Source organism: Aptenodytes patagonicus, chromosome 2 (assembly GCF_965638725.1).
Source record: "Aptenodytes patagonicus chromosome 2, bAptPat1.pri.cur, whole genome shotgun sequence".
In the NCBI taxonomy this organism is placed as follows: Eukaryota; Metazoa; Chordata; class Aves; order Sphenisciformes; family Spheniscidae; genus Aptenodytes; species Aptenodytes patagonicus.
The window spans coordinates 22,839,315-22,864,302 of NC_134950.1; the positions used below are offsets into that span (position 1 = coordinate 22,839,315).

At 44.0% G+C, this 24,988-nt stretch overlaps 1 protein-coding gene across 2 annotated transcripts in view; it reads right to left on the reverse strand.

The window, feature by feature from the left end:
* FZD6 (frizzled class receptor 6) overlaps positions 1 to 15,712 on the reverse strand; it is a 34,613-nt gene extending 18,901 nt beyond the window's left edge. Inside the window, exons 1-2 of one of the 2 annotated variants that reach the window (XM_076329304.1) lie at positions 15,643 to 15,712; positions 14,543 to 14,942 (exon numbers count right to left, since the gene is read on the reverse strand). In XM_076329304.1, the coding sequence (XP_076185419.1) occupies positions 14,543 to 14,722 (180 nt within the window). In that variant the 5' untranslated portion in view covers positions 14,723 to 14,942; positions 15,643 to 15,712. Of the gene's footprint in view, positions 1 to 14,542; positions 14,943 to 15,156; positions 15,259 to 15,642 lie in introns of those variants that run through there. The other variant, XM_076329305.1, reaches the window with a different exon arrangement.
* Positions 15,713 to 24,988: the final 9,276 nt, after the last annotated feature.

Sequence of the window (24,988 nt, forward strand, 5' to 3'; positions counted from 1 at the left end):
GTATGTAAGGATTTAGAAACTACTTTGCAGGAGGCTAAGGCAGTTTAAGAGTCAGCGTCTTGTTGTTACATGTCTGCTAGAAGTTGCTAATTCAACAGTAGAGCTGCAAAACAGAAACATGGGTGCAGCTTACGAACATTAGTGCAATGTCAACCATCCTTTAAACTACTAATGAAGATGGTATGAATTAATTTGCTATAGATTTAGGGGGGCCCCAAATACTCCATGTCACTACCTGAGCTGTGGGTAATAATTGACTATTGCTGCCAGCAGAAAGTATCAGTCATAATCTGTATTTTCTAACCTCAGTCAAAATTATATGGGTAACTCCCCTAAGACAAAAGTTTTTTCAGGACTAGAATTCACTGATAGGAATAAAATATTTTAGATATAGAATCATAGATATAGAATCATAGAATAGTTTGGGTTGGAAGGGACCTCTAAAGGTCACCTAGTCCAACCCCCCTGCAATGAGCAGGGACATCTTCAACTAGATCAGGTTGCTCAGAGCCCCGTCCAACCTGACCTTGAATGTTTCCGGGGATGGGGCATCCACCACCTCTCTGGGCAACCTGTGCCAGTGTTTCACCACCCTCAGCGTAAAAAGCTTATTCCTTCTATCTAGTCTAGATCTACCCCCCTTTAGTTTAAAGCCATTCCCCCTTGTCCTGTTGCAACAGGCCCTGCTAAAAAGTTTGCTGCCATCTTTTTTATAAGCCCCCTTGAAGTACTGAAAGGCTGCAATAAGGTCTCCCCGAAGCCTTCTCTTCTCCAGGCTGAACAACCCCAACTCTCTCAGCCTTTCTTCACAGGAGAGGTGTTCCATCCCCCTGATCATTTTCGTGGCCCTCCTCTGGACCTGCTCTAACAGGTCCGTGTCTTTCTTATGCTGAGGGCTCCAGAGCTGGACACAGTACTCCAGGCGGGTTTAATACGCATCATTACTCCATGCTAATTTGACAGAGGTAAAAGAAAACCATTGAGAGCACATGAATTTGACTTATTTTAATAAGCTGCTTTTAAACAAAGCAGCATTACTTTCTATAGCTTTCAAAATAGAATTAAGGCAAATACGATCATGTTTAATTTAAAAGCTTCTCAAACGTTTTTTAAATGTAATCAGTCTAGCATTTACAGAGATAAGCAGGAAATCTTTTGTCAGAGTAGAAATCAGGTTACTCCAGTAGTTTAAAAGACACAAATAGTTTAAGTTTCCTACACAAGGACAATCTGGAGTTCAAGGAACTGAGGGGGAAAAACAGAAAAGAAAGAAAAACATAGTAAACAAGCAAGTGGACCAAACAATGCTGTTCTGCAATGAAAGATGTTTGCAAAGATATGAGCTTACACCTTTGTCCTTCAGCTGAACAGCAAAGGCAATGCATGCACTTGGACTTTCAAAGACAACAAGTTATTTTAGGGCTCTGAACAAAGCGTGGGGACAGCTTAACTTGCAGGAGTTGATAAACTGAACTGTTCCCAGCAGTCTGCTTCTCCCACAGCCGTACAGGTGTGGGAGCTGCCAACTGGTCAGCACCTGAAGCACCATAATTTAGAAGGCAAAGTCAGATGGCAGCTGATCTTAAAAATGCTGTGCTGTAAACTCTAGTGGCTCAGGGACTAACTGGCCAGCAGTCAGATGATCATGCAGTGCAGACCCCGGGGGGCCAGACCTTCATCACCCACCTCAAGCTAAACTAGCCAGGCATGAGTTCAGATTGCAGGCTGTGCAACTGCTCAATGAGCTGAATTACTCATCATCTAAACGTTCAATATATTTGCAATGAAATCATGAGTATATTTGCAAACTCTTCACCATCATTCACCCCTACACTTATATATGTGATATACTTTAATACATACTCAATTGTGAATCTTCATACCAGCTGTTCAAAGTTGATGGGACTATTAATGAGAAATCCAACCAGGGTAAGGACAAGGCACATGGGGGAAGGTTTTCAGAGGTCAGTAGGGCAGCAAGACTCTCACTTACTTTAAAAAAAGCAAACCAAAAACAACTCTACCACCACAACTGGGCACTAAACTTGCCGTTGCCATTACCAGTATACACAGACACATACACAGAAAGATAAAGCAGGCTATTCTGCTTTTCACTTCTATGCACTCTGGACTGTTTTGCATTAACTAGCAACTACAGAATTTCTTTCTGTAGTAAAACAACTTAGTTACATGTTTTCCCTTTAGGTATTTCTTAAGTACAAAATAAAAATACATATATCCCTGTATTTCTTAACTCTAACAAAGGTTGGAAACAATATAAACAGGAATATTACATCTCACTAAGAAGTTACTCTGAAACAAACTAAAGTACAAGTATTCCAATACCTTCCAAAATAGCTTATGAGCAAAATTCACTGCATTTTGTGGTTCTAACCTAAATTATAGCTTGACCTAAATTATAGATATTCCAGCCTCTGCAATTTACAGTCCAAAACAAATATGAGATAGTTTTCCCAAGCATTACAGAACTGAACTATTTATAGAAAACTTTCAATTATATATGGTTTTATCTCCACGTATACTATACAGAGCATAAAAGACAAATATAAGTTAACTGAAGGAAAAGTATACTGCGGGCCCTCAAATATCTGAAGTCTAGACAGAGCTTCATTACATCTGGACTGTGGTAGCAGAAGGACCTCAAAATAATCTTAAATTCTTCATGTATTTGCCATGTATTACAGGAGTAAATGGATTTATTGCTGAACTTTGTGTAGAATACAATTTAGAAGATTACCAGTAATGCTGTTGATAGACTGCCTGTTATCCATAAAAAAACTCCTCATTCGAAGGGAATTCCAGCAGAAGCCGTTACTGCTCTGGTTCCAAAAAAGTCAGACCAGATTCATGGTTTCCCCCTGTCTTTGTGAGTGTGGAGACACACTTTAGCAGAACAGTACCACTCAAGTTACCAGAGTAGTAACCCTGCACCACGCTTTCTTCCTTGCCTACTTCACGCATAAACTAAATCAGGAAAATCTCAGTCATGACAGGATTGATTTTCTCAAGCAATCTTCTGTCAGTCTTCTGCGACATCAACTAAAGCAATCAAGAGCCAGATCCACAAAGAGGACTGGCTATTGCAACAGAAACTTGTGATGCCTGATTTCCAGGCACTTCACAAAGTCCTCAAAAGCAGTTTCCCTATCCAATGTCCACACAGAGAGGCACCCAAGAACAACGTTCACAGAGTTCAGGAAGCAGAGATAGCCTCACAGCCAGAAAAAAAATGCTCAAGAGGAGCAGGAATCAAATAGTACATATCTCCCAAAGTTAGGAAACTAATGCCAAGCTCCAAGGCAGCATTTATGCAACAGACTACTTCTCAAAATGCTCAGGGATCCATGTTCAGACACTTCCTTTGCCAGTCTATAAAACAAAAATTTAAGCAGTCTTAAAAAAAAAGCTTAAGTCAAACGCTCAGTGACTGGTACGCTCATGGGAGAGAAACTGGGGATTCTGTTCCACTGAGTATTTAAGTATTTTAAATAAGGTGATATAGGATCAACAGAGAAAAGCAAGAGACATTTCTGCGCCAGAAAGCCATACAATCTGCAGTTAGGAAGTCACCTGTCGCTGCCAACTCAGCCTGGAAGGGACAACTAGTCCTCTTCCCCACAAGTTATTCAACTCCCCTTTTCTAAACCCAAGCCATGCTAACACTAGGAGAACACCAGAGCATTTGATGCCCTTTACCATACAGAGTTACCGGGATGGCAAGAAAACCATTCTGTGGATGCAAAGGCATCCGAACCAGCTCTGCACAGACCAGCACCAGCCCAGCCAGGTGCATTTCTACATGGCTGCTGATCCTGCCTTGAGTCCCCCCCAGGAACACAGTTATATGGCACAACACCTTTGGCTCAAAGCTGACCCCACTAGACCTGAGGAAGCTCTGCAAGAAGCCACGCTGTTGCCTGCATCAAGTTTTCCACTCTTCGTGGACCTGGGCTAGCCATGCTATTGGTTAGGTGGGGGCAGAGATATTGTATATAAATTGGAAAATCACCTGGCTTATGAAGTTAATTCCCATGCTAACGGGGAATAATAAACTGCCACCCTCAGCCTCCCAAATCCAACAAAACGAAAAGTAACCACACCTGTTGATTTCTTGCCCTATCTCATAAAAATGAGACATAGCTTGTCTCACAGCCAGCCAAGCAGCGTGTCAGTGGAACTGGAAATACTAAAATCAGAAGACAGAGGTAAGAACTGCAGGTGGTGAGGTAGATAAATGCGGCTTCATGGGCTTCAACTCAGTCATCTGACTTGTGCATGCCTGACATTGTCTCTTACATCACAACAGAGTGAATGGATTAGTGAAAGTTTACAGAAATTAGTAATTTTAATCATTTTCATGCAGTACAGTTTCAAGTGCTTTCCTGAACGTCAAATAGACTGGCTCAGTCCCCAGAAAATCTGCACAAGTCACTTCTGTCATGCACACGGGTTGACAAGGAGGACGGGATCTTCTGAATGAATTCTCAGTAGCACAAGAGCACAGACCAACACAAGTCAGACACAGCACTAGAAATGAATGACCCAAGAGTCTGACCACAAACCAGAGACAGTTCAAAAGAACAATGGAAAACTGGGTGGCAGCCTCAGTTTGTTTGTGTTTGGGAAGCTTTCACCATGTAGCCAACTTTCTATATACTTAGCATCCACCATTTGCTGTAAATTTTGATCCAGAGTAATTTTCTGTAAAATCAGTGCTTCTGGGAAGATCAGCGTGCATGCAAAATGGAAAACCAGGCCTTCCACTTTAAATTAAGTTCTGTGGCTACCATCTTTACTATAGCTTGAAAATATAAAATTATAATTTTTATTAATAACAATCATTATTATTCAGAGTAGATCATTATTGTAATAGGAAAAGCAGTACTTGAGATTTTTAAAAAGATATACATAAAATCTCTTTTGAAAAATATGTGATACTTCATTCCTAAGTATTTGTGGGAAATAGTTCTAATCTTCCACAGAGGTATATTTCTTTTGTGGCATTTTTGTTCAGTTATTTATTTTTATGAAGATAAAATGTCTAAAACAATTATGACCTGAGTAATTATAGATTTTTGCTCTATAGACATAGGTATGTATCTTAATTAAATTACTTTCATTTATTAACTTTTATTTACTCTTAATTTTTATTTATTCTGAGACACAGGCCAACCAGAGAGGCAAGAAAGCAAGAAAAACAACTTGCTTTTAAATAATATTTAAAAAAAAATCCAAGTTCTAAAGGATCAATACGGCAGCTGGTAAGGAAAGACGCTAATTCCTTTACCCCATTACTTGATGATCACCTCCTCCTTCCTCCAAATGTAAGATATCCAAATATAAGAAAGGGCTCTCTTAAAGCTAAAGATGTTACTACAGGATCCTCTTTCTGCATGCAGTGCTTCACACAGTCTCTCCTCCATCCCTCCAAAATCTCCACCCAAATCCTTGACACTTTAAAGACCCTGCCTCCTCCTGCTAGTGAGATCAGAGTCAAAGGAGAGACAGTTTCCCAACAGTTCATTGCTTGCTGTAGCACAGAAGTAACTTACCACTACTTGGTGGGACAACCTGGTGTGAGCTTTCACCCACCCCTCACAGGAGCCAGTCTAAACAGAAACAGGTACATCCCCAGCACCTCCATCACACTGCAGAAACCTTCACCCGCGAGAAGCTGGGGGCTGTAGGGAGCTCACAAGCCATGTCATTGTACTGTAACCTCACAGGCAGTCAAGGACTCGTATTTGCTTTTCTTCTCCTTCACAGATGCCTCTGATAAAGAGGAGGATGCATCCACCTCCTTATCAGAGGCATATGCAATGCAATGGCACCTCTTCCTTCTCCCTCTTCCCCCAGCATCTCATTCCTAGACTGCTGCAGACAAAAGGCAGCACACGCCCTGGGGGAGTCACCCCTGAGGCGATGCTGCAGCACCTTGCAGCTGAGGTGGCACTAGGGAAGGCAGACAGAGGAACAACGCTGTGCAAGTAGTCACTGACAGGCCCACCAAGGACATGGAAAAGGGCCGGAGCAGCTCTTGGCCCACCCCGCTGCCCAACTGGTAAAGGATCAGGAGGCTTTAGACATGTGACAGGGGTAGCACTTTCTGCAGGAGACCTTTTATTTCCCTCCAGAACGGCCAAACTATTAACTAGAGCAGCAGCCGGTGGGGTAGATGCATGAAGGCCTAGAAGAAGTCAGCCCAATCCTAGAGAGGTAATTCCATCCTTATCAATAACTGCTATTCACGCCCATCCACAGGCACCTAAGCACCCAAGGGAGGGTGGCAGGCAGCATGCTCTACACAGCAAGGTGGCGGCTGGGACCTCTCCTGTTCTCCCCAGTTCTGAATGCCTGTATTAGCCAGTGTTTCCTTATTGTTAGCCCACAGCGCTCATTTTGTTGGCCATGGTGCCTTCCCCCCCATTATCTTCCCTATTTCTCCTGTTCTAAAAACTCAAGGCCACCTTTTCTTCTACCCTTTCATCTTATGATCTGTGGGCCATGTTAGCCTTCAGCATATAACATTTTGCTTGTAGCTCCAGGCATACTCCCCAGAGAGATTTCCCCCACCCAGCTGGATTCTTAAGCTTTGCTTAAAATGGTACACCTTGTACCTTCCTAATAAGAGCATTAGCTTATGTGAAGCAGTACAGAGCTGGGACATGGAGTCTGGGTAGTCAGGTACTGCTAGGCCATCATGAGGCTGGATGGGCACAGTCCCTCTCTGAAAAGCTGCTTTTAATTTTTGTATGCAGGATAAATGCGTGGAGAGTTTGGCCACTAAGTGCTTTGTGAACAGGAGAGTGACAGTAGTTACTGGGACTGAAGAAATCTGGTTGTTCAGGCCTTCTGGGGGAATACAGCATGGGCCAAACTAGGAAGGATGTGGTTATTCTCTGAAATACCTTGATCTACCAGAAGTTAAGCACAGCAAAGATAGATGATTTTTTTTTTCCCCCAGGAAGCTCTTGCCTGTCTCACTACAGGGATGGAAAGGAGCAGATATCCTTGGTAAGAGAATATCCTTTCTGTCCTGCATAGACTGATTATCCAGGCCTGTTCCCTGTGCCTCTGAATCATAGCAAGTTTCTCCCTCCCCATTTACAGTAGCTGCTTACACAGCTCTTATGCTCCCCTGCACACCTCCCCTTCTTTTAACAGCTAAGCAGAAAGCAAGCAAGTCTCCACTCATCTCCACTATGTAGTTTGGGAGAAGAGGGCAGACATAATGCACCTTTTCCTCTGGCAAGCAAATTACTACAGTGATGCAGCAATCAGCTGCATACAATACACAGAAAAGGTCCAAAAAGGCAATGGGAGACAAAGCAACCATGTTTGCCCTAAACGGTCGGTGAATCAACAGCAAACAGATAGTGAGAGAGAGAAAAAGGCAGCAAGCTTTGTGGTGCAGACACTTCTACCCCCTCCTTTGGAATGGAGTAGAGAACTAAAGAGGTGACACAACAGTAGTTTTAGAAATTGTCATATTTAATCATTGCACTGTCACACTGGAAAAGAAAGCATTGACCTTTGACTACATCCCCTATCCCATGTGCTCCTTTCCTGGACCATTCGCTTTTTGTGGTCTTTATAAACAAAGGCATAGATAACATCCTGCAGCCAAGCTGTCATCCTGAACATCACATCCATCTTGCAAGTGGAAAACTAAACTCACGTTCCACCTCCACCTGCATGCAATAAGGGCCTGGGATCCATACAGCCTTATGACCCATGCAGCGCTGTGGACAAACAGCACCTCTCACAATTGCAGGAAGGCACCTGAACACCACAAAGCCCTCTTCAGAAAGAGGGTGTCAGAATCCTCTTCCATTCTTAGGCTAGATTTGGAGAAGACATAAGTATCATGAGCCTTGCAAAGATGTCCACAAATGTACCTTGGTGGTTCACCAAGGCCTGCAAGACAATCAAGTTGCTGATGCCAGAGCTGCCATGGGCCAGTGCACTGGATGTGAGCTGTTAATGAGACACTTGATCCCACGCTGTTTGACAACTCATGGACAGCAGAGGGAAAACAGTGTGGGCCACCTGTACGCAATGGTATACAGTTTTGTCCACTTGTCTACTATTCAAAGGAAGATAATGTGAAGAATGACCTCTGAAATCGTGGTCACCACATCACCCTTTGCAGACTTGTCCTTCCTAATCTGATTTGCTACTGACCAGGTGAAGTTCACGAGGTTCCACAGGGCAACAGCCACTTCCTTAAAAACATGGAGACTATCTTGGAATTGAACATGACGATGGTAAAGGCAAATACACTTTTCTATGTCTGAAAGCTTTGCACCCACTGCTGGCTTTCCCCAACTCCAGGGATGATGTGTTCCCACCAGTCTGGGCTCAGCTCCCAAGCCCTAACCACCTCCTATCAATGAAGACAAAGCAGTTCCAAACTCAGTAGCTCTGTCCATGTTTTCCTTCTCTATATTAACAGCTTTAGGGAAGCTTGCGTGACTCCACTCATTCACAGGTGTCCTCCTGGAACAGGCTACAGCCACAGGACTAAGCCCATCATTCCGCACCTACAGTGCCTTGGTTTAGCCAGTGACCACACTTAGTATATGAGTGTGGAGAAGAGGGGGTCTGAGACGCAGGTTGCACAGTGAGACTTGGAAACCACCAGGTCTTGCAGCTACACATGAACAGTAGACAGGGCACTGTGGAAGGGACAGCAGTCTGCAGGGGACCAACAACAGGATACCATGGTATTTCCCAGAAAGGTCTGCTGTTGAGAAAGATCTGGAAGTCAGCCTTTTGTAGGCCAACTTCAGACGTCATGCACAGTAGGACTGGCCTAAATCTAGTCCAGAGTAAAACCCCTTAGTCTCATGCAGTGGACAGGTAAGAAGTGTGCTAACAACTTCACCTAGTGATCCACTCCTGTAACACCAAATTACTTGCTAGTGTAGACACAGCCTCTGAACATGGATAAAGATGAGGCCCTGGGAATCTCACTCTCAGCACCATCTCAATGAACCCCAGTTAACATAAGGTAAACACCCTCTCTTCATCAGCCATGCATTACTTTGGACCCCCATGCACTCTAAGCAGCATTCTTTCAGACCAAGGCAGTACTATTCACATTATCAAGTAGACAAGGAATGCTGTTCAGACCAAGTAGCATTAGATTTTGTAGATGACTAATACGCTTAAAGCCAGTGTAATAGGATTACACACATTTGCCTGTCTGGTTTCACAATCCGCACAAGCTAATCACACTTGATGAAGAGCCTCAATACTATAGGTAGCAAACACTTTTTAAGTGGCTCTAATTTAGTGTACCCACAGGAATCAGCAAAGATGGTTTATGAATGTGTTGCTGTAAGAACCACTGTAAGAACTAATGACGACCTACATTTCTTTGGAACACCTGAGAGCAAGAGAGTGCAAAAACAAAAACACACTTCCTAAATTTGTATGGTATTGTACAAAATAACAGATGTGTCCAATTCATATGTTTTTGGCCCCTTAACCAAAGCTTTTCTACAAGCGACATGATGATGCTCAAAACAGAATTATTCATGTCCAGCTATTCTGTCTTTCTAGAGACTTACCCAGCACAGAAGTCAGTTGTATTGCTTTGTATTTCCCTTGATTCCTATGAAGTATCTATAAAAAAAATACTTCAGTGTTTGCCAACTTTCATTTAACAAGCAGCAATTTAGCTGTTTCACCACCAAAATCTTTTGTGACCACCACTTTGTTCTGATAAGCTAGAAAAGTTACCTTAGTTTGTCCTAAGTAACATGATGTACAGCATGCTACATTTACCACTTTTTACACAAGCCTTCCCTGCCCATTAGTACCAGTGATACATGGTAAAGAAACAGCAAAAACGTTACAAGCAAAATACGAATTAAAGAGCCCCTTGTGCTTGTTCCATTGAGTCAATGTCCACACCTCTGCACACTTTCTCCACACTTTCTCCAACTCCGGCTCTGAGGCAGCAGCAGGGACAAAAAGTAACTCCAGGCAGATAGAGAATATTGATTGCTTTCCTAATTGAAGCTGAGCTACCAAAAATTTAAGAGCAGAGAGATTTAAGCTTCAAGTTTTAAGTACTAGTGGTTCACATATTACACCAAGCACTGCTCATATGGAATAGGAGGGAGAGGCAGGATGCCTGTCTGTAGAGGTTTCAGTAAATTCACACCTGTGCTATTTTGCAGAACATCCCAGTAACAACCTTCTACACAAATCAGCACTTATTTCCCCAAAACTTCCAACCTACAGAAGGCGGACAGCTTCCTCCACCCCGTGTGTATACACATACATACATGTACTGGTTTAAGCTCACCAGACACCAGGTTTCCAGTTTTTGGAAGTAACTTCATACTGAATTAATTGTAAATTTACATTTAGTGGAAGCAAATTAAGTGATTACATTAAAAATTTTAACTCTGAGAACTTCGGTATTAAGCTTTTGAAGGTACTTCTTAATCCACTTCAAACTGGTTTTGTTAGTTTAATTCTCATACAATTTCTCCCACTGCTGCAGTCAGTTGCACTGAACTCTCCATAGACACACACACATATTCTGGCACATGGTCACGAACTCAGAATTGAACGGAAAACTCACTACTGAATCATTTTTCCAGTCTCTCTGAGGTACTTTATTGTTCTCTGCGGGACATTTTCCAGTGTTTTGTATAGTCTGCTTTAAAAGCTCACTGGCAAGCCTTTTTGCCTTTGTACTTCTACAGACCTGTAGATCTTACCCAGGTCAGGAAGTCTTAAGGGCTTGTCTGCAGTGGACACATTCCAGAACTGCAGCAGAACAGATTAAGAGATATGAACAAAAAGTTACGACACAGTAATATTCTCTGCCTTGCTGGAATAATGCCTTATGTTGACAACCTATTCCAGGATAGTTAAAGTAGGAATTACTTTGGAATTAGAAGTGACTTGGTTTTGAGGATGACCACGAGGGGGAGTTATACCTATGTAAGTATAGCTGTAGTGAACCAGGTATTCTGCTGTGTCCATCCATTTTCCTCACTAAACAAACCCTAGATCTTCAGCCTCCCAATCTGAGCTAGTAGTAACATGAGCGGTGTAACTGTTAAATTGCTTTGAGATACAGATACTGTAAGCTTCTGCAAATAATTAGATTCCACTGTCATGCAGCTGTTTAGCTAACATACACAAACCACAAAACTTCACACACAAAGTCATGTGGTTTTACTTTCCTAAAATCACCATCTGTTGTATAAACAAAATTAATCCAAATATAAAGCAAAACTCAAGTAGCCTAAACTCAGTCTGCCAAGTTGAAAGCTCAGAATAAAAAAAAAAAGGGGGGGGATGGACAGAGCAACTGGTAACGATGAATTTTCTACTGCAGAAAATAAGATCCCAGAGGGACTATCATCACTAGCCAGAACACCCATAACAGAGGCCATAAAATTGAGTTAGTCTTTTTTTCTGCTCTAATCAGTTCAGTGTTCTGGTTTATAGAACATCATTATGAAGAGTTGATACACGAGGCAGAAATGCAAGACCACAGATCAGCTGTGATCCAGCTGATTTCCTGGAGGACAACCACCACCTGAGACAGTGGCTCCACATGATCCTCTCCTGGAGGATTAACTATGAAGACACCATCCCAGAAATGCCAATTTAACATCTTTCCAGAAAGCAGAGAAACTGTATAGAAGCCTTTGTGCTCCAGCAGATGGAAAGCACGGTTCTTCTGGCTATAGAAGAATCCCCACAGCAGAACACACCTGTAGAGCATTTAGAGTGGGATATAGGAGAGAGTTATCACTGTTTTGGAGAGTGAACTTCACCTTGAGACTTGTCCCCTTGACAATTCTTTGTTCTTTCTGGGACTAAACACTCCAAATAAGTAATGGGAAGAAGTTTCCAGAGGGGATAGGAGCAGAAAACAGGACTTAGCACCAAGGCCCTTTCTGAGAAAATACTGGGATTTCTTGAAGAAGTCTCCACCACGTGCCCTGGGATTGCATGATTAAGCAGCTTGCTCAAAGTCAGTTAAGATAAAGTGAGAAAAATATTACAAGCCTCAATCTCAAACCAGCGTTTACATCCTAAGACCATGCCCAGTCTTGAGAACAGGCTGTGGGGAGGGGAGGGGGAAGAGCACGATGCAATTAAAAAACAAAGCCTTTAAGCATTCCTACTGAGGATCAAAAGAAGGACGTTTTAACCAACATACTATTAAAATTCTTTCTTTGGTATGAACAAAGTTTGGACTACCAATTACAAAAAAATTCAAGCTCTTAAAACAAGAGAAGTTTCCTCCACCTCCCAACCCGCTGCCTCTTTATGGCTGCAAAGTGAAATTAAACAATATTCCAGAAGTCAATAGCTCCTCCTCTGCTGAAACACCAAGTCCCCTGAAAAGCAGAACCCTTTGACAATCCTGAGAAGGTTCCCTGTCGCAATCAACCATGGACAAACTATACTGGTGCCATAACTGAATACCATGTAGAATCCCATCAAAAGTGTGTAAGTGACATTGGTACGCACTGGTCTCCCTCAGAGAAAAGGCCCAGCAATGAACTGCCCTAAGCTTACCATATTAACTCCAACCTAACCCCAAGCAACAGATCCAACACAAGCTACATACAGAGTGGGGGGAAACTTCCTTACCCTTTCACCAGTAAAGCAGCTGCCTGAAAAATTCAGTTTGACCAAGCAGTCAATCAGCACTGCTGAATCACAAATAAAGGCAGGCAGAGCAGCACACATACACATTAGGTAGCTTAGAAATGTCTGCACAACACAAGAGTACTGAGGTATACCAAATTAGAGGCCAGACAGTGGCAATGACAGGACACTAGGAATAAAACAGGGTAGGGAAACCAAATCCTAATAGACACTGTTGTTCCACATAGCCACCCAGTCAGCTGGCTGAGTACTGATCAACCACTGCAGTAGGTTATAAGGGAGACAGGATGGAAAAAGAGAGAAAACAACAAAACTTCTCACTACCACGCAGTTTTTATGAAGTAGCTATATGAGAACAGGTAAGCCATGAACCCTTTCCAAAAGGAACTCCCTCCATGCAGAAGGCATGCACTAGGCACAAGTTACTGACAGTTCAGAAAAGTCAGTCATAGCAAACTAATAAAAATGGCTCTGTGGTCTCTCTGCTGTAACAGCAGCATGACTGGAAGGCATGAATACTGACAAAAGCTGGCTCAACAGTTGTAGTTAAGACACACCAAGTAAGAACCAGCAGCATACCTGATGAGATAAAGTGGCAGACACCGTAGAAAGCATTCCTGACAAATGATGACTCCAGAAGGCACTGCACAGAGTTTACAACTGAAGCCTATAGCCTGCCTTCCAATTTAAAAGCCCACAGTCTGTCTGAGATCTGCAGCTGAATTCAGTTGCTTGCATAAAGGTGTCTTAACATTTGATACCAGAATTTCCCATACGTCTACACTGGGCTGGCAAACACGATGCGAGCCCAAAGCCTGTGCCCTTCCAGGCTGACAGCTATATGCCAAACAGGGAATCCTGACTACCCCAAGCAACACTGAAAATATGTTTTGGCGACTGAACCAAGCTCCTCCTCCAAGCTCAGTAAAGAATACACAAATAAGATTTTAGTAATAGTAGCCATCTTCAATACCACCTATAATCTTTTTTTTTTTTAAAACAAACTTCTTAATTTTCAACTCACTTCTGTTTCACTCTCTGCACAGCACAAGGCAGTAAGCTTTTCAAGACCTGTGTTAAGATGTTCCCCCTCCTCTTACCACTGAAAAGCCATTATTAAAACAGGTTTAAAACTTGTTTTACAAGCCTCTCACCCAGAGAGGCTCTCGCCCTTTATAGCTATTGCTATCGGCAAAGCCTTTCCACAAGGTGGCATATTCTCAAGGGAGCCATGTTACAGTCAGTTCAGGTAGGAAAGTGTTTGTTTTCAGAGACAAAAAAAAAAAAAAAAAAAAAAAAAAAAGATGAAAGTTGCTCTTTCAGTTAGAAGTTTCAGCGTCCAGTCAGAAGACAACAAAATGCGAAAGGCACGATGGCGAATAGGGCTAAGAGCAAGTTAAGGTACCTCTCCTCAGTAGACATAGGCTGAGAGGAACAAAGAGCAACTTCTAAACAATATTTTTGCACTACCGGACTTCAGGTGGGCCAGGATATCACAAGCTATGTCCCCAGAGAATTTAAAGAATTGCTCTGTGTATCAGTGAGCACATCAGTGCCTGGGCTGTATGTGATCAGCTCTGCCAAAGAACTCTGAATAGCCACATTGCTGCGCTACACCCATTCCTCTTCCACTCTAATACAGGATCCAAGGCGGGGGGGGTGGGGTGTCTATAGCTCCCTTACACAGTGCTTATACAACCAAGCAGCTCTAGTGCACTCCAAGAAGGTTTAAAGAAACATCTAGTCACTAAACATTGTCTGCCTTGTCATTCAGTGCAACAGGTATCACAAACCATTTCTCAATGACTAAAAAGGTTGTTTCACAGTGTTTATATTTACATACTACAGTAGGGGTGGGAGAACTTACCTCCATTTGGAGAGCAGCCGTGTCCTGATCATAGTGTCCCATGATGTTTGGGAAAAAAGTCATATTGTAAGGCATTCCTGAACATCTGGAAATAGTAATTGGCTCACATGTGAATAAACTGTGCCCTCGCACCAGAGCTAGAAGTAAACTGCAAGTCACAGAGAACACAAGTACTCCCATTTTGTCAGGATCTCCAACTTCAGCACATAGCTCTGTTCAGTAGTTAGACAGATCAGCTTTGCCCAAGGATAAAAACACACATCTTCCTCCGCTGGTTCCCGCGCAAGACAAGGGCACGGGCAGTAAGGCAGATGATCAGACTCCTCACCGCTGCTTTAGGTATTTCCCCATTTTGGCTGACCGCGATTTTACTAAATCCCTTCTTCCTCGAGCCTGTACGCTGCAGAAGCAGGAAAAGACAGGACAGAGTAACTAACAGCAGAAAAAACCCGACCCCGACCGCGACCATCCCTCCCAAGGCCGAACTCGGCCTCCTCACAAGCCTGCAGGAGGCAGGGCAGCTCCCGCCGGGACCGCACCGCACCGCACCCCCCCTACCCCCGCTTCCCGCTCCGCCGGGGCAGCGCCCGCGGCTGCCCCCGGCCCCCACATACCCCGCAGGGGCCGCGGCACGGCGCAGCCCGCGCTCCCGCTGCGCCCCGTTCCGGGGAGCGCCGCCTCGCCCAAGGGGAGCGGTGCGTTTGGCCACCGCTCCCGCCCGGGCCCCGGAGCCACCGCTGCTCCCAACGCCCCGTTGTCGGCGCTCGGTTCCCAGCCCCGCCCTGGGAAGCGGCGCCCGCGGGGCCGGGCGGGGAGCCCGCCGAGAAGTCGGCCCAGGAGCCGGGGCTCGCCGGGCGCGGCCTCGGCGCCGCATCCTCGCCACGCCCGGGCCGCGCCCCCGCCGCCCCCTCACCGGGACCCGCCTCCCGATGGACGCTTCCCCCTCGGCGGCCGCCCCGGGGCGCCGCGCGCCGCTCCGAGGAGAAGCCGCCGCTCCCCGGGACGGGACGGGACGGGACGGGACCCGCCCCGGCGGCGGCGGCGGCGGCGGCAGCAGCAGCAGCAGCAGCAGCGCCGCCCCCCTCCCCCGCCGCACTCACCTAGGCCGCCCTGGCCCGGCCCGGCAGCCGCCCCCTCGCTGCCGCGGCTGCGATGGCCGCGGTCCCTCCGCGCCACCGACAGGATGTGGTGCCTGGCTGCGGGAGGCGGGGGGGGGGGGGGCGCTCCCGCGATACTTGGCGGGCGGGGGCGGGGCGGGGCGGCGCGCACCGTCCCGCCCATCCCTCGGTGCGGGCCGGGGTCTGCTCACGGCGGGGCCTGCCCCCCCCCAGACCGCGCGGGGCTCCGGGCGCCGCAGAGAGCAGCGGCCCGCCCGGCCACCGCCGGCGCGGCCCGGGGTCCCGAGGCGCGCAGGCCTGTCCATGCCCCAGCGCGCCTCAGGTGCAGGTTAAGCCTCGGGTGAGAAAGTCCCCGTGGCTGAACGCACAGATACAAACGGCGGGAAAAGTCCTTCCAAACAATACTTGGCACTTAGGTTTTCATAAAAATACTCGGTATTAACTCTGCGATACACTACGTAAATGCTAAGAGGATTTACAGGCTTTCAAGCGTCGGGAGACGAACTCGTCCCGCCTGTGGAGGCGATTCTCAGGCTTGTTTCCAAACGAGCGCGTGGGTCGCAGCCGGCCGCGCCGCTGCCGGGAGGGGTAGGGGCTCCGCGGGCAGCTGGCGGCCGGGCCCCGCGCTGCGCGCCCTCGCTGCCGGGGCCCTGCAACACGCCCGAGCCCTCATGAGATGAGGGGTGCGGATGCTCATGAGATGAGGCTAAGGCTGAGGAGGAGGTTGGTGTTAGAAGTCGATGTGGAACGACTGAATTTAACGAAGGAAAGGGAAGTGATTTGAGGTGTTTGCTAAGGAAAGGGATGCTGAGGTGAGAACAAAGGGAAATGAGTGTCCAGACGAAGGAGGAGCCCTGGACTCTGGCGCTCAGGCTACTGTCTTCCAGAGACCTGGCTCATGGATGTGTGAACTGTCCTCCCGCTGCACTGACTGCTGCTGGCTGAGACCACACACCCATCAACTACATGGTCCGGCAGTGCTTAGCTGTGTTCACAAACACAGGCCTGAGCTAATGAGACCTAACTATAGAAATGTTGAAGGTTACTAGGCAGAGATGACCGAATTTCTCTGCGTGGAGCCACTCGAGGTCTCATCAGGCTACTGTTTAGCCATGCGACTCACTCTGCGCTCCAGGACTGGAACAGGAAACACCAGATGCCGAGACATGCAAACCAGGTTTAGAAATGGTTTGACAACGTTCAGGCAGCACTGTCTTTCTGCTAGTGTGCCCCAAGGTAGTCTGTGCAGTCAGGTACATTTACTTGGAGAATCCGTCCATGGATGGTGGAGGTTATTCAGAGGACCACAAGCATCTAAAACCTCTCTCTTCATGCAGATCTTTTGTGTATCATTTCCTATGTCACCCCACAGAAACACGAAACCCCTCCAGATTCCCTTATGTGAAACCATTTTAGCACCAGTATGAATCATGAGGAGGATTATACCTACCTGCCGCAGATCCACATAGCTGTAATGGACTTAAATTTGCTGTATGAACAAGCAACTGAGTGGGGAGGTGACTGACATTTTCCCAGCAGGTTTCACAGGTGACATTAATGAAAGCTTGTTTTCAGGTTGTTGAAATGAATGTGCTCGAGTGTACGAAGACACCTACGTTATCCTCTGTTGTCATTCCAGTTCTCATCTTCCAGCTGGCTTCTATCCTAGTCTCTCTCAGCAGCAACTTCCCCTCCTAGAAATATTAACATTTTTCTTTTCACGAGCTCTGAGAGACCGCACACTCTGCGGCTCTGGCAGTGAAAGCACCAGGAGCATGCAAGAGAGAGTCTCCCCACTCCGCATCTGCAGAAGCTGTTCTAGGGAAGTTCTTGCTCAGCCCTTGAAGTTGCTGAGTTGCTCTCCGCTCCAGGAACACCACCAGTTCCTCGGATACGCTGAGACCTTGCAGGCACAGGATGTGTTCAGTGCAGATTCACACTCCAGCGGTTTTCTACTGAATTCTCTTTCCTTTCTAGTTTCATTGACTAAGCCTATAGGCATTTTCATGGAAATGGCAGCAGAACTATCTAGAACCATCTATACCAAGTGAAAAGTCTCTGCTTCCCAGTATGTAGGGTTGACAAATTCTCAGACAAGATTCTGTTATAATTTTAATATGGGAAAAACAGCATGTCTTACATGATTTTCATGAAAGCTTAATAAGAAATTTTGCTGAAACAACCAGACAAAAATCCAAGGTGTGGAAATTTCAGCCAAACCACAGAAATTTGTCAAAGTAACAAGCACCTGAAAATAGGGTATTGTGAGTTTAGCAACCTTAGCTGTAAGCTCTGCTAGTATCATACTGTATAAATATGGCATTATATAAAGTGATGGCTTAGTTCCTTCCATCAGAATGCACTTTCATACATAAATTAAATCTCTGAAAACCAGATATGGCTAAATAACTTTTCCTTCCTTAAGGACTCTCATGTTTTTGTTAGGTGACAGGAAAAGGCAGAGAAAAGGAAGGATGAGCCCTTTCTTCAATCACACTGTTAATATGCTTCCTTTGCTCACAACCTAGTTGCTAAGCAAGTTATTCTAGAGGTTGATTCTTAGAGCCGTGATCTAAATATATTTGTTTCTGGCTTTATAAAGGTCTTGACTAACCAGAGTGAGGAATATGAGCACTCTCACTGGTATCTAGCAAAGCATCTTTAAGTATGATTAAGTATTTTAAGCATGTGCTCAAATATATTGCTGATTAGGGATGCAACTACTCGGATGTGTAAGTACTTTGCTCACCTGGCACTGGAGATACTGTTAACATTTCACCTAATGTAATATTAATTTGCTGACCTTTCTCTGGCACTGCTTCAAACGATTATAGTTTAGCACTTTTTACTACAAAGAGTTTAAGTGATTTAGAGCCTTGTCTAAATCCTAGGTCATCTTCAGACGCCTTTTGACAAATATACCAGAGGGGGTTTCAGCAGTGGCTGACGGCAGCTCCCTTCCAAGCTCTGCTGGCTCCTACCACCTGTGCGATGGATGCAGTGGAACAGATTGTCTGCCCACGCTCCATCTGACTAGCTTAAACCCATCCTCGGCAGAAATGTTGACAGCTTGCCTGGGCTATGAACTGAAGCACCCTTTTCTCCTTCAGATTTTTGTGGGGACATCCCTTCAGGAAAGGCAAACAGCAATGTGACCATGTTTACCTGCTGCATGAACATGTTAGTGCCCCACGAGCTCATACACTAGGGAGGAAGGATCTAAAATGGTTGGCAGTTGTCAGGAAGAAGCCTACCTCTGAGACACAAGGGGTATGTATGTGTGTGGCTTTAGTGCTTGGATTCTGCACACAAGCAGTTGTACGCTGGCTTGAGCGTTCTCCTGTTGGCACACCTAAAAGCTTCATAACTGAATTACACTGTTGGAACATTGTACCAAAGTTTGACTTAATGTAATTTAAATATTACAGATTTGCCAATTACATAGTTTGATGTTGGCTGATTCAGTTACAAGGTTCATAATGTTCTTATTATTCTACATTTAAAACACATTATTCATAATTTGGTGAATTTTAAAAGGACTAAATAGCCAGTATATGGCACCAATAAATCCTGTTGTGAGACTTAAAATTGAAAAGTGTAATTCTTGTCTTTTTCTCAAATGCATTTTGGAAATAAAAAAAACCTAGACCAAACAGCATTATTGATATAATTTATACTTATTAGTTTACAGTAATAGTCAGGGAAAACATTTCAGTTTATAAACAGAATGTGTTTCCTAAGTCAAAACTCCACCATTTAATTGAACACGTAAACTCGTGAGAAAGGCTTAGTAAGAGCACACAGATGTGTTACAGTAATGTCCTAGTTATTTAGAAAATCCAGCCTTTGATGAGTTAATGCCTTCTGAGCACTTCTCCAATCTCATGCAGCTGTGTCAGCTTAAACCTTTCTTTAGAATACTTTTTTTTCCATAAAGCCTTTAAACTGTAACCCCCCCCCCCCCAACCCACAACAGCAATGAAAACCAGAGAAGGAAGCATATTGAGAAAGCCAGAAGGTTTACGTATTGCCGTGTGCTAACTACATTACTGGGTACTTGGAACCCGTGTCATCTTCTTCCCTGAACAAAGTATGACCTATTTAGACTTTAGTCCTTCAAAATATTAAGGCTGTGTGGGTTGTGGCACCCACACATAAGAAGATGTTGATTTCCTTTATGCTAGAAGGATCTCATCTTTCATTTGTCTGTAAATGACCACACTGTGCCTTCATAGCGTTGCTTTAATAAAACAGTGATTATGCTAATAGTATTCCTTTCCCAACAGGTTACCTCACCTAGCCTCGGATATTAAGCACAATGTAAGCTAAACAGGAAATATGCTTGTAAAGAGTAAACTTCCCTAAGAATGATCAAGGGTATTTCATTCCTTGTGGACTTCTAGCAGCCGCCTTCACTCCTGATAAATCTGCAGCCTGTCTTCTTGGGTGACAGTAACAGCAGCAGCGGCGGTGAGTGTTTTTCCCGACTGAGCCCCTCTTATCTCGTTGTTTCTGCTGAGCCCCTCTTATCTCGTCGTTTCTGTGGCTGGGGCGGTACTTACTTTGGACAATGTCACAAAGGCTGGGGGAGAGGAAATCTGTGCTACAGGGCATGAGTCACTTCCAATGGAAAAGACTGATACAAACCAAGCACTCTGTTAGAGTGGACAGGCAAGGTACAGGTGACGCTGACAGCAAATCAGAAAGTCCTGACTTAATGGGGTACGGTGTAGCTTTGTTCTTCGCTCCCTCCAAAACACTGACGCGTTGAGCTGAACTGTCCCTATCAATACGATGTGCAATTAGCAAAGCAGGATTGACTTCACACACATTTCAAATGCTGCTTTTTAAGATGGTAGTTCAAGATATTTATTGAAACATGAGGATGCCAGGGATACAAGAAAACAATAGTTTTGGAAGTTCCGGTGCTAACTACTACAAGGTGATTCCAAAGGTACTAATCAACATGTTAAAGGCAGACTAACGAGTGTCCACAGCACTGTTCCAGGGTATTGGTAATTACACCCATACCATACCCAGCTAATGCACACTGTCTTCCCATCGTAACAATCCTGTGCTGTGGGGACTTCCCAAGTTCTGGGGAACTACGTAACAGAGTACCTTGCACAAAAAACCCAGATCTGTCTGTAAGTACATCCTCCCAACGCCTCCTCCCAGTGGGATTTCTGGAGTGGCAGATCCACTATTTGCTAAACTGTGAGGGAAGAAGTTCAGATAGGAAGTACAAATTTTTGGTTTTCATTGCTTCACAATTTCATATTTGTCTTTAATAGCATTTCTTTGACATTCTATGGAGTAAAGTTATTGTTAATGTGTAAGAATTAAGTAGAAAGTATCATGATCACTGCATCCATCATCTTTACAAATAGAACAGCAAGTTGTTTTCTGTCAAATTTTTTGTCACTGCTTACGATAACAGTAAAATTATTTGAATCTTATGGTTTTAATACTCAGAAATAATGAATGGATCTGCTTTTCCTAAGCTTCTTCACAGGTGCTCCTGAGCTATTATAAAATGGAAACATCATGCAGAATACTGAATATGTTTTCAGCTGAGACGTACAGTTCTGCCCGAGATCAATGCAGAATACAAAAATGAGTCACACTTTAGATCTTAAGGTAACTATAACCACATAACAACTCATTTCTTGGGTTAATAAAATCTGCTGCACTCCAGGACTTGTGTCAGCATTACTGTTCTAAACTAGGATTTGCAAAATACGCTTATGGAACCAGTTATACTATGTCCTTGGAGATAGTGCTGACCACTCTTAAGACTTACAGACTATATAAACCTCATTTTCTTAGTCTCCTTCCGTGTCTTTTCATCCTTGCTGTTTAGGATCAACCATTATATCACCAGTCAATGTCTGGAAATGAAGCCTTTCCATCCAGGAATTTGTAGTCAAAAAGATTATGGAACCAACTGTGTGAGTGTGAAAGCATCTCAAATACAAATTATGGCAGAAAAATGAAATGTGAAATACTGTTAGACAAAAAAATAAAAATAGACAAAGCCAATAATGAATGAGAAAGGAAAGGCTTTAGGATGTGTCAGTAGTAATCTCAGTAGGTCATAAACAGAAAAAAATGCTTCATTAGCAAGGAATTGATTCTGAGCACAAAAATACATTTTCTTGACTCCATCTAGTTAACTCAAATTTGTCTTCACCTGGCATAGCAGAGTTTTGGTAATTCACAGATATCATCAGCTATGACTGACAGACGATTTGAGAGAAGGGGAGTCAGAGAAGGGGCTAACCTTCTACTGTGTTAGGTATTTTTACATGATTTTTGTAACAAAGTGTACTGGTTCCATGTTTGTGCCTTCATTTTCTTTCTTGGACTTTCTGCCATGTAACTGGATGTGTTCAACCTGAAGGGGAAAGAGGAAGCCAAAAGCCAAAAAGTAAAGCTTCAAATAGAGAAGAAAGGCCAGGAGGCAAGGGGGAAGGGACAGAGGGTAGGGCTTCTCCGAGGCAGTAGGATGAGAAGCAGAAGAGAAAGGCCAGGAGGCTCTTCGCTTCTCTGAGCAGGGCAGACAGGAGGCTGGGCGAGAGTTTACTTGCTGGATGGGGATGGAACTTATAAAGCTCAGCTCTGGGCAATTGCTAAGGATCTTATGAAGCATCCAGATTGGCAAAGCAAAGCAAAAATGTGGCATATAAGCAATAAAAAAAGAGAACCCAGAGATGTGAAGTGGGATATATGCGTGTCTGTGACACAGGAATCCTCACCTGCCCATCTCAGAGCTCGGGTTCATGAAGGCCTGTGGTCTTGTTTTCCAAACAGGGAATATGGCTGAGAAGTATCCATAAAGCATTCCCTCATACAAAGGGAAAGTGGAAGGCACTCATACCATCATCTCCTGGATCCTAGAGAGCTTCTGTGAGACAGAGACATTTAGGGTTCATGGGAAACTTCTCTGGCCTTCCTTGCCAACAGCAGCCTAATCATCATGGTTGTCTTTGTCCTCAGAGGACCCAAACTGCCCTTGAATGATAGGGGTGCCCATGTCTCCTTCCATGGAGACACTCATGTACGTTGGTGTGATGCCCCTGTCCCACAACAGAACACAGTTCAGATCCTCACAGTAGCAGAGGACAATGACTTAGCAATGGCTAAGTGTTCATTATCTGTTTTAACTGTCTTGCAAGTCTGCCTCAGGGCCTTAATTTTAGTCCTGCACTGCTATAAGTTGCATTTATACCTGTGGTGGGCCATCTGGGCACAAATTACCATGGTGAGTCACCCCGTGCCACCAGTGGTCACCCCATGCACTGATGATCCTTTACTCAAACTTTCAGGCAGTTTAAGGACCATGTGAGAAGTTCAACTGGGATCATGATATGCTAGAAGTACACATTCTCCTGGAACATTGTTTTTAATGGTTGCATTAGGGATAAGTTTGGGATAAGGTTCTATGTCTGGTTCAACTTAGCAGTGGTACCATGCTGTAGGACCAATGACTTTCATGGTGAAAAGTGAAGATAAGCAAAACAATCCCAGCATATTAGTAGAGGCCGTAGGTCTACTGAACATCTACATGGAGACGCTGATCGTGGCTGGTAGCTGATACAGACCTAAAGATACTGACAGCACTTAAGGGACTAGGCAGTCCAAGTCTCTAAAAAGGGGAGCAGGGACATCCAGGGATGGCAGCACTGTTTACAGAGGTCAGAAAGAGAAGGGAAATTCCATACCAAAAGTACTATAACGCAGCTCCTGGGACCTTTTCAAAATGTCAGTAGAGCGAAATGGATAGACAAGACCAAAACCGGTTTAACTCACCCAACTCAATTTCTGCTGGAAATGCAATTGGAGTAATGTAGCTAGGATTTTTCAGTCTGGCCCTTGGATTCATAAATCCAATTTTACTGTCTCTTCTTTGTGCATCAAATGTCATAACAGCTAGCATAGAGTAAGAACTGAAAATAAGTATCTAGGAACTTCATTCTTCATCACTTGAGCAGTTATTTGCTCCTGCGCAAAGGGACTGAAAGTAAATTCAAATCACTAATAACAGACAAAGATAGCAGTTTGTTTCTATTCTCCTCTTTGCACTTGCATTATACTAACGCATGCCTCATTATATCTTGCACCAAATTAATTCAACTTCCTTTGCAAAACTCAGGTGAAGGTGTTTAAGCAAGTGTTGTGGAGTAATTTATACTAAAAACAGGTACTAACATTTTTAATAGAAGACAGAACAAATTCTGTTATATAAAAAATTTTAATGTATTCATTGATTTACACTGATATAACTAGCATCAGGATTTAATCCAATGGACTGACATTTCCGTAATTCCATAATTCATATGTTTCCCTCATTGCATTCTCCTCTTTGTGCCTGTTTTGGCAAGATACACGTTTCTGCATCTCTGCCAATTGCATTGTGTCTTTTCTTCAGCCACTAGCAGATACAAGGTTTCTACACTCCTGGGAGTAAAGAGAATAATTCAGCTAAGCTTTTGTTTGAGCTCTATGTGAACTGTGTGAGTGAAACTGTCGAATGCCAGGAAAGAATTCTCAAATTTTTACCAATTTGGAAGAATCTAAAGCTGCTTTATATTCAGGAGCTCTAGCTGTGTCAGTTCAAGTGCTGGTTTAAACCTGTTTCTGAATTTGAAAGCAATAAAAAGGGAAGAAAATCAAACCTGCATTACTAGAGCTTTCTACTTTCATACTAATTCATGGTAAAGCAACATGGTTTCTTCTGGATTATGGGCTATTGTGGGAGAACAGCAGCAGCATAATACATGTTGAATGAATAAAGAAAGAGGCTGTTTTCACCTGTGAACACACACAGAAGTAATTTATTTTTATATTGTATAAAATTATATAAACAAAAACCTTGGAAAAATACAAACCCACTGATTTTCACCCACAGTTAAATCACCTTATACCACATCGGCAATATAAAGGGATTCATGAGAACGTGCAACATACACTCATTTTAAAGCCTTTGTGCTAACAAAGTAGACAGCATGGTATGCAACGGTCTTAGTAGAAGTGAAAATCAGCATCATTTGAATCAAAACTTACCTTTGGTAGGTGCAACCAAAGTAGTCAGTCAATGGAGGAAGAAAGATGTCACATAGACCTATCCCCACCGAGTTTTAAACTGCTATTTTAGATATATGGAAGAAAATCATAGAGTCGAAACAATTTATACTAAATTTCACTGGTGTAGCTAAGCAAAGCTTGAACCTGTTTGTCACATGAAAGAGGAAATCATTCTTTCTTTTGACCTCAAAGACATCCCAAATACCCAGCAGAAGTGGAAGGTGCTATTAATTTTCTAAGA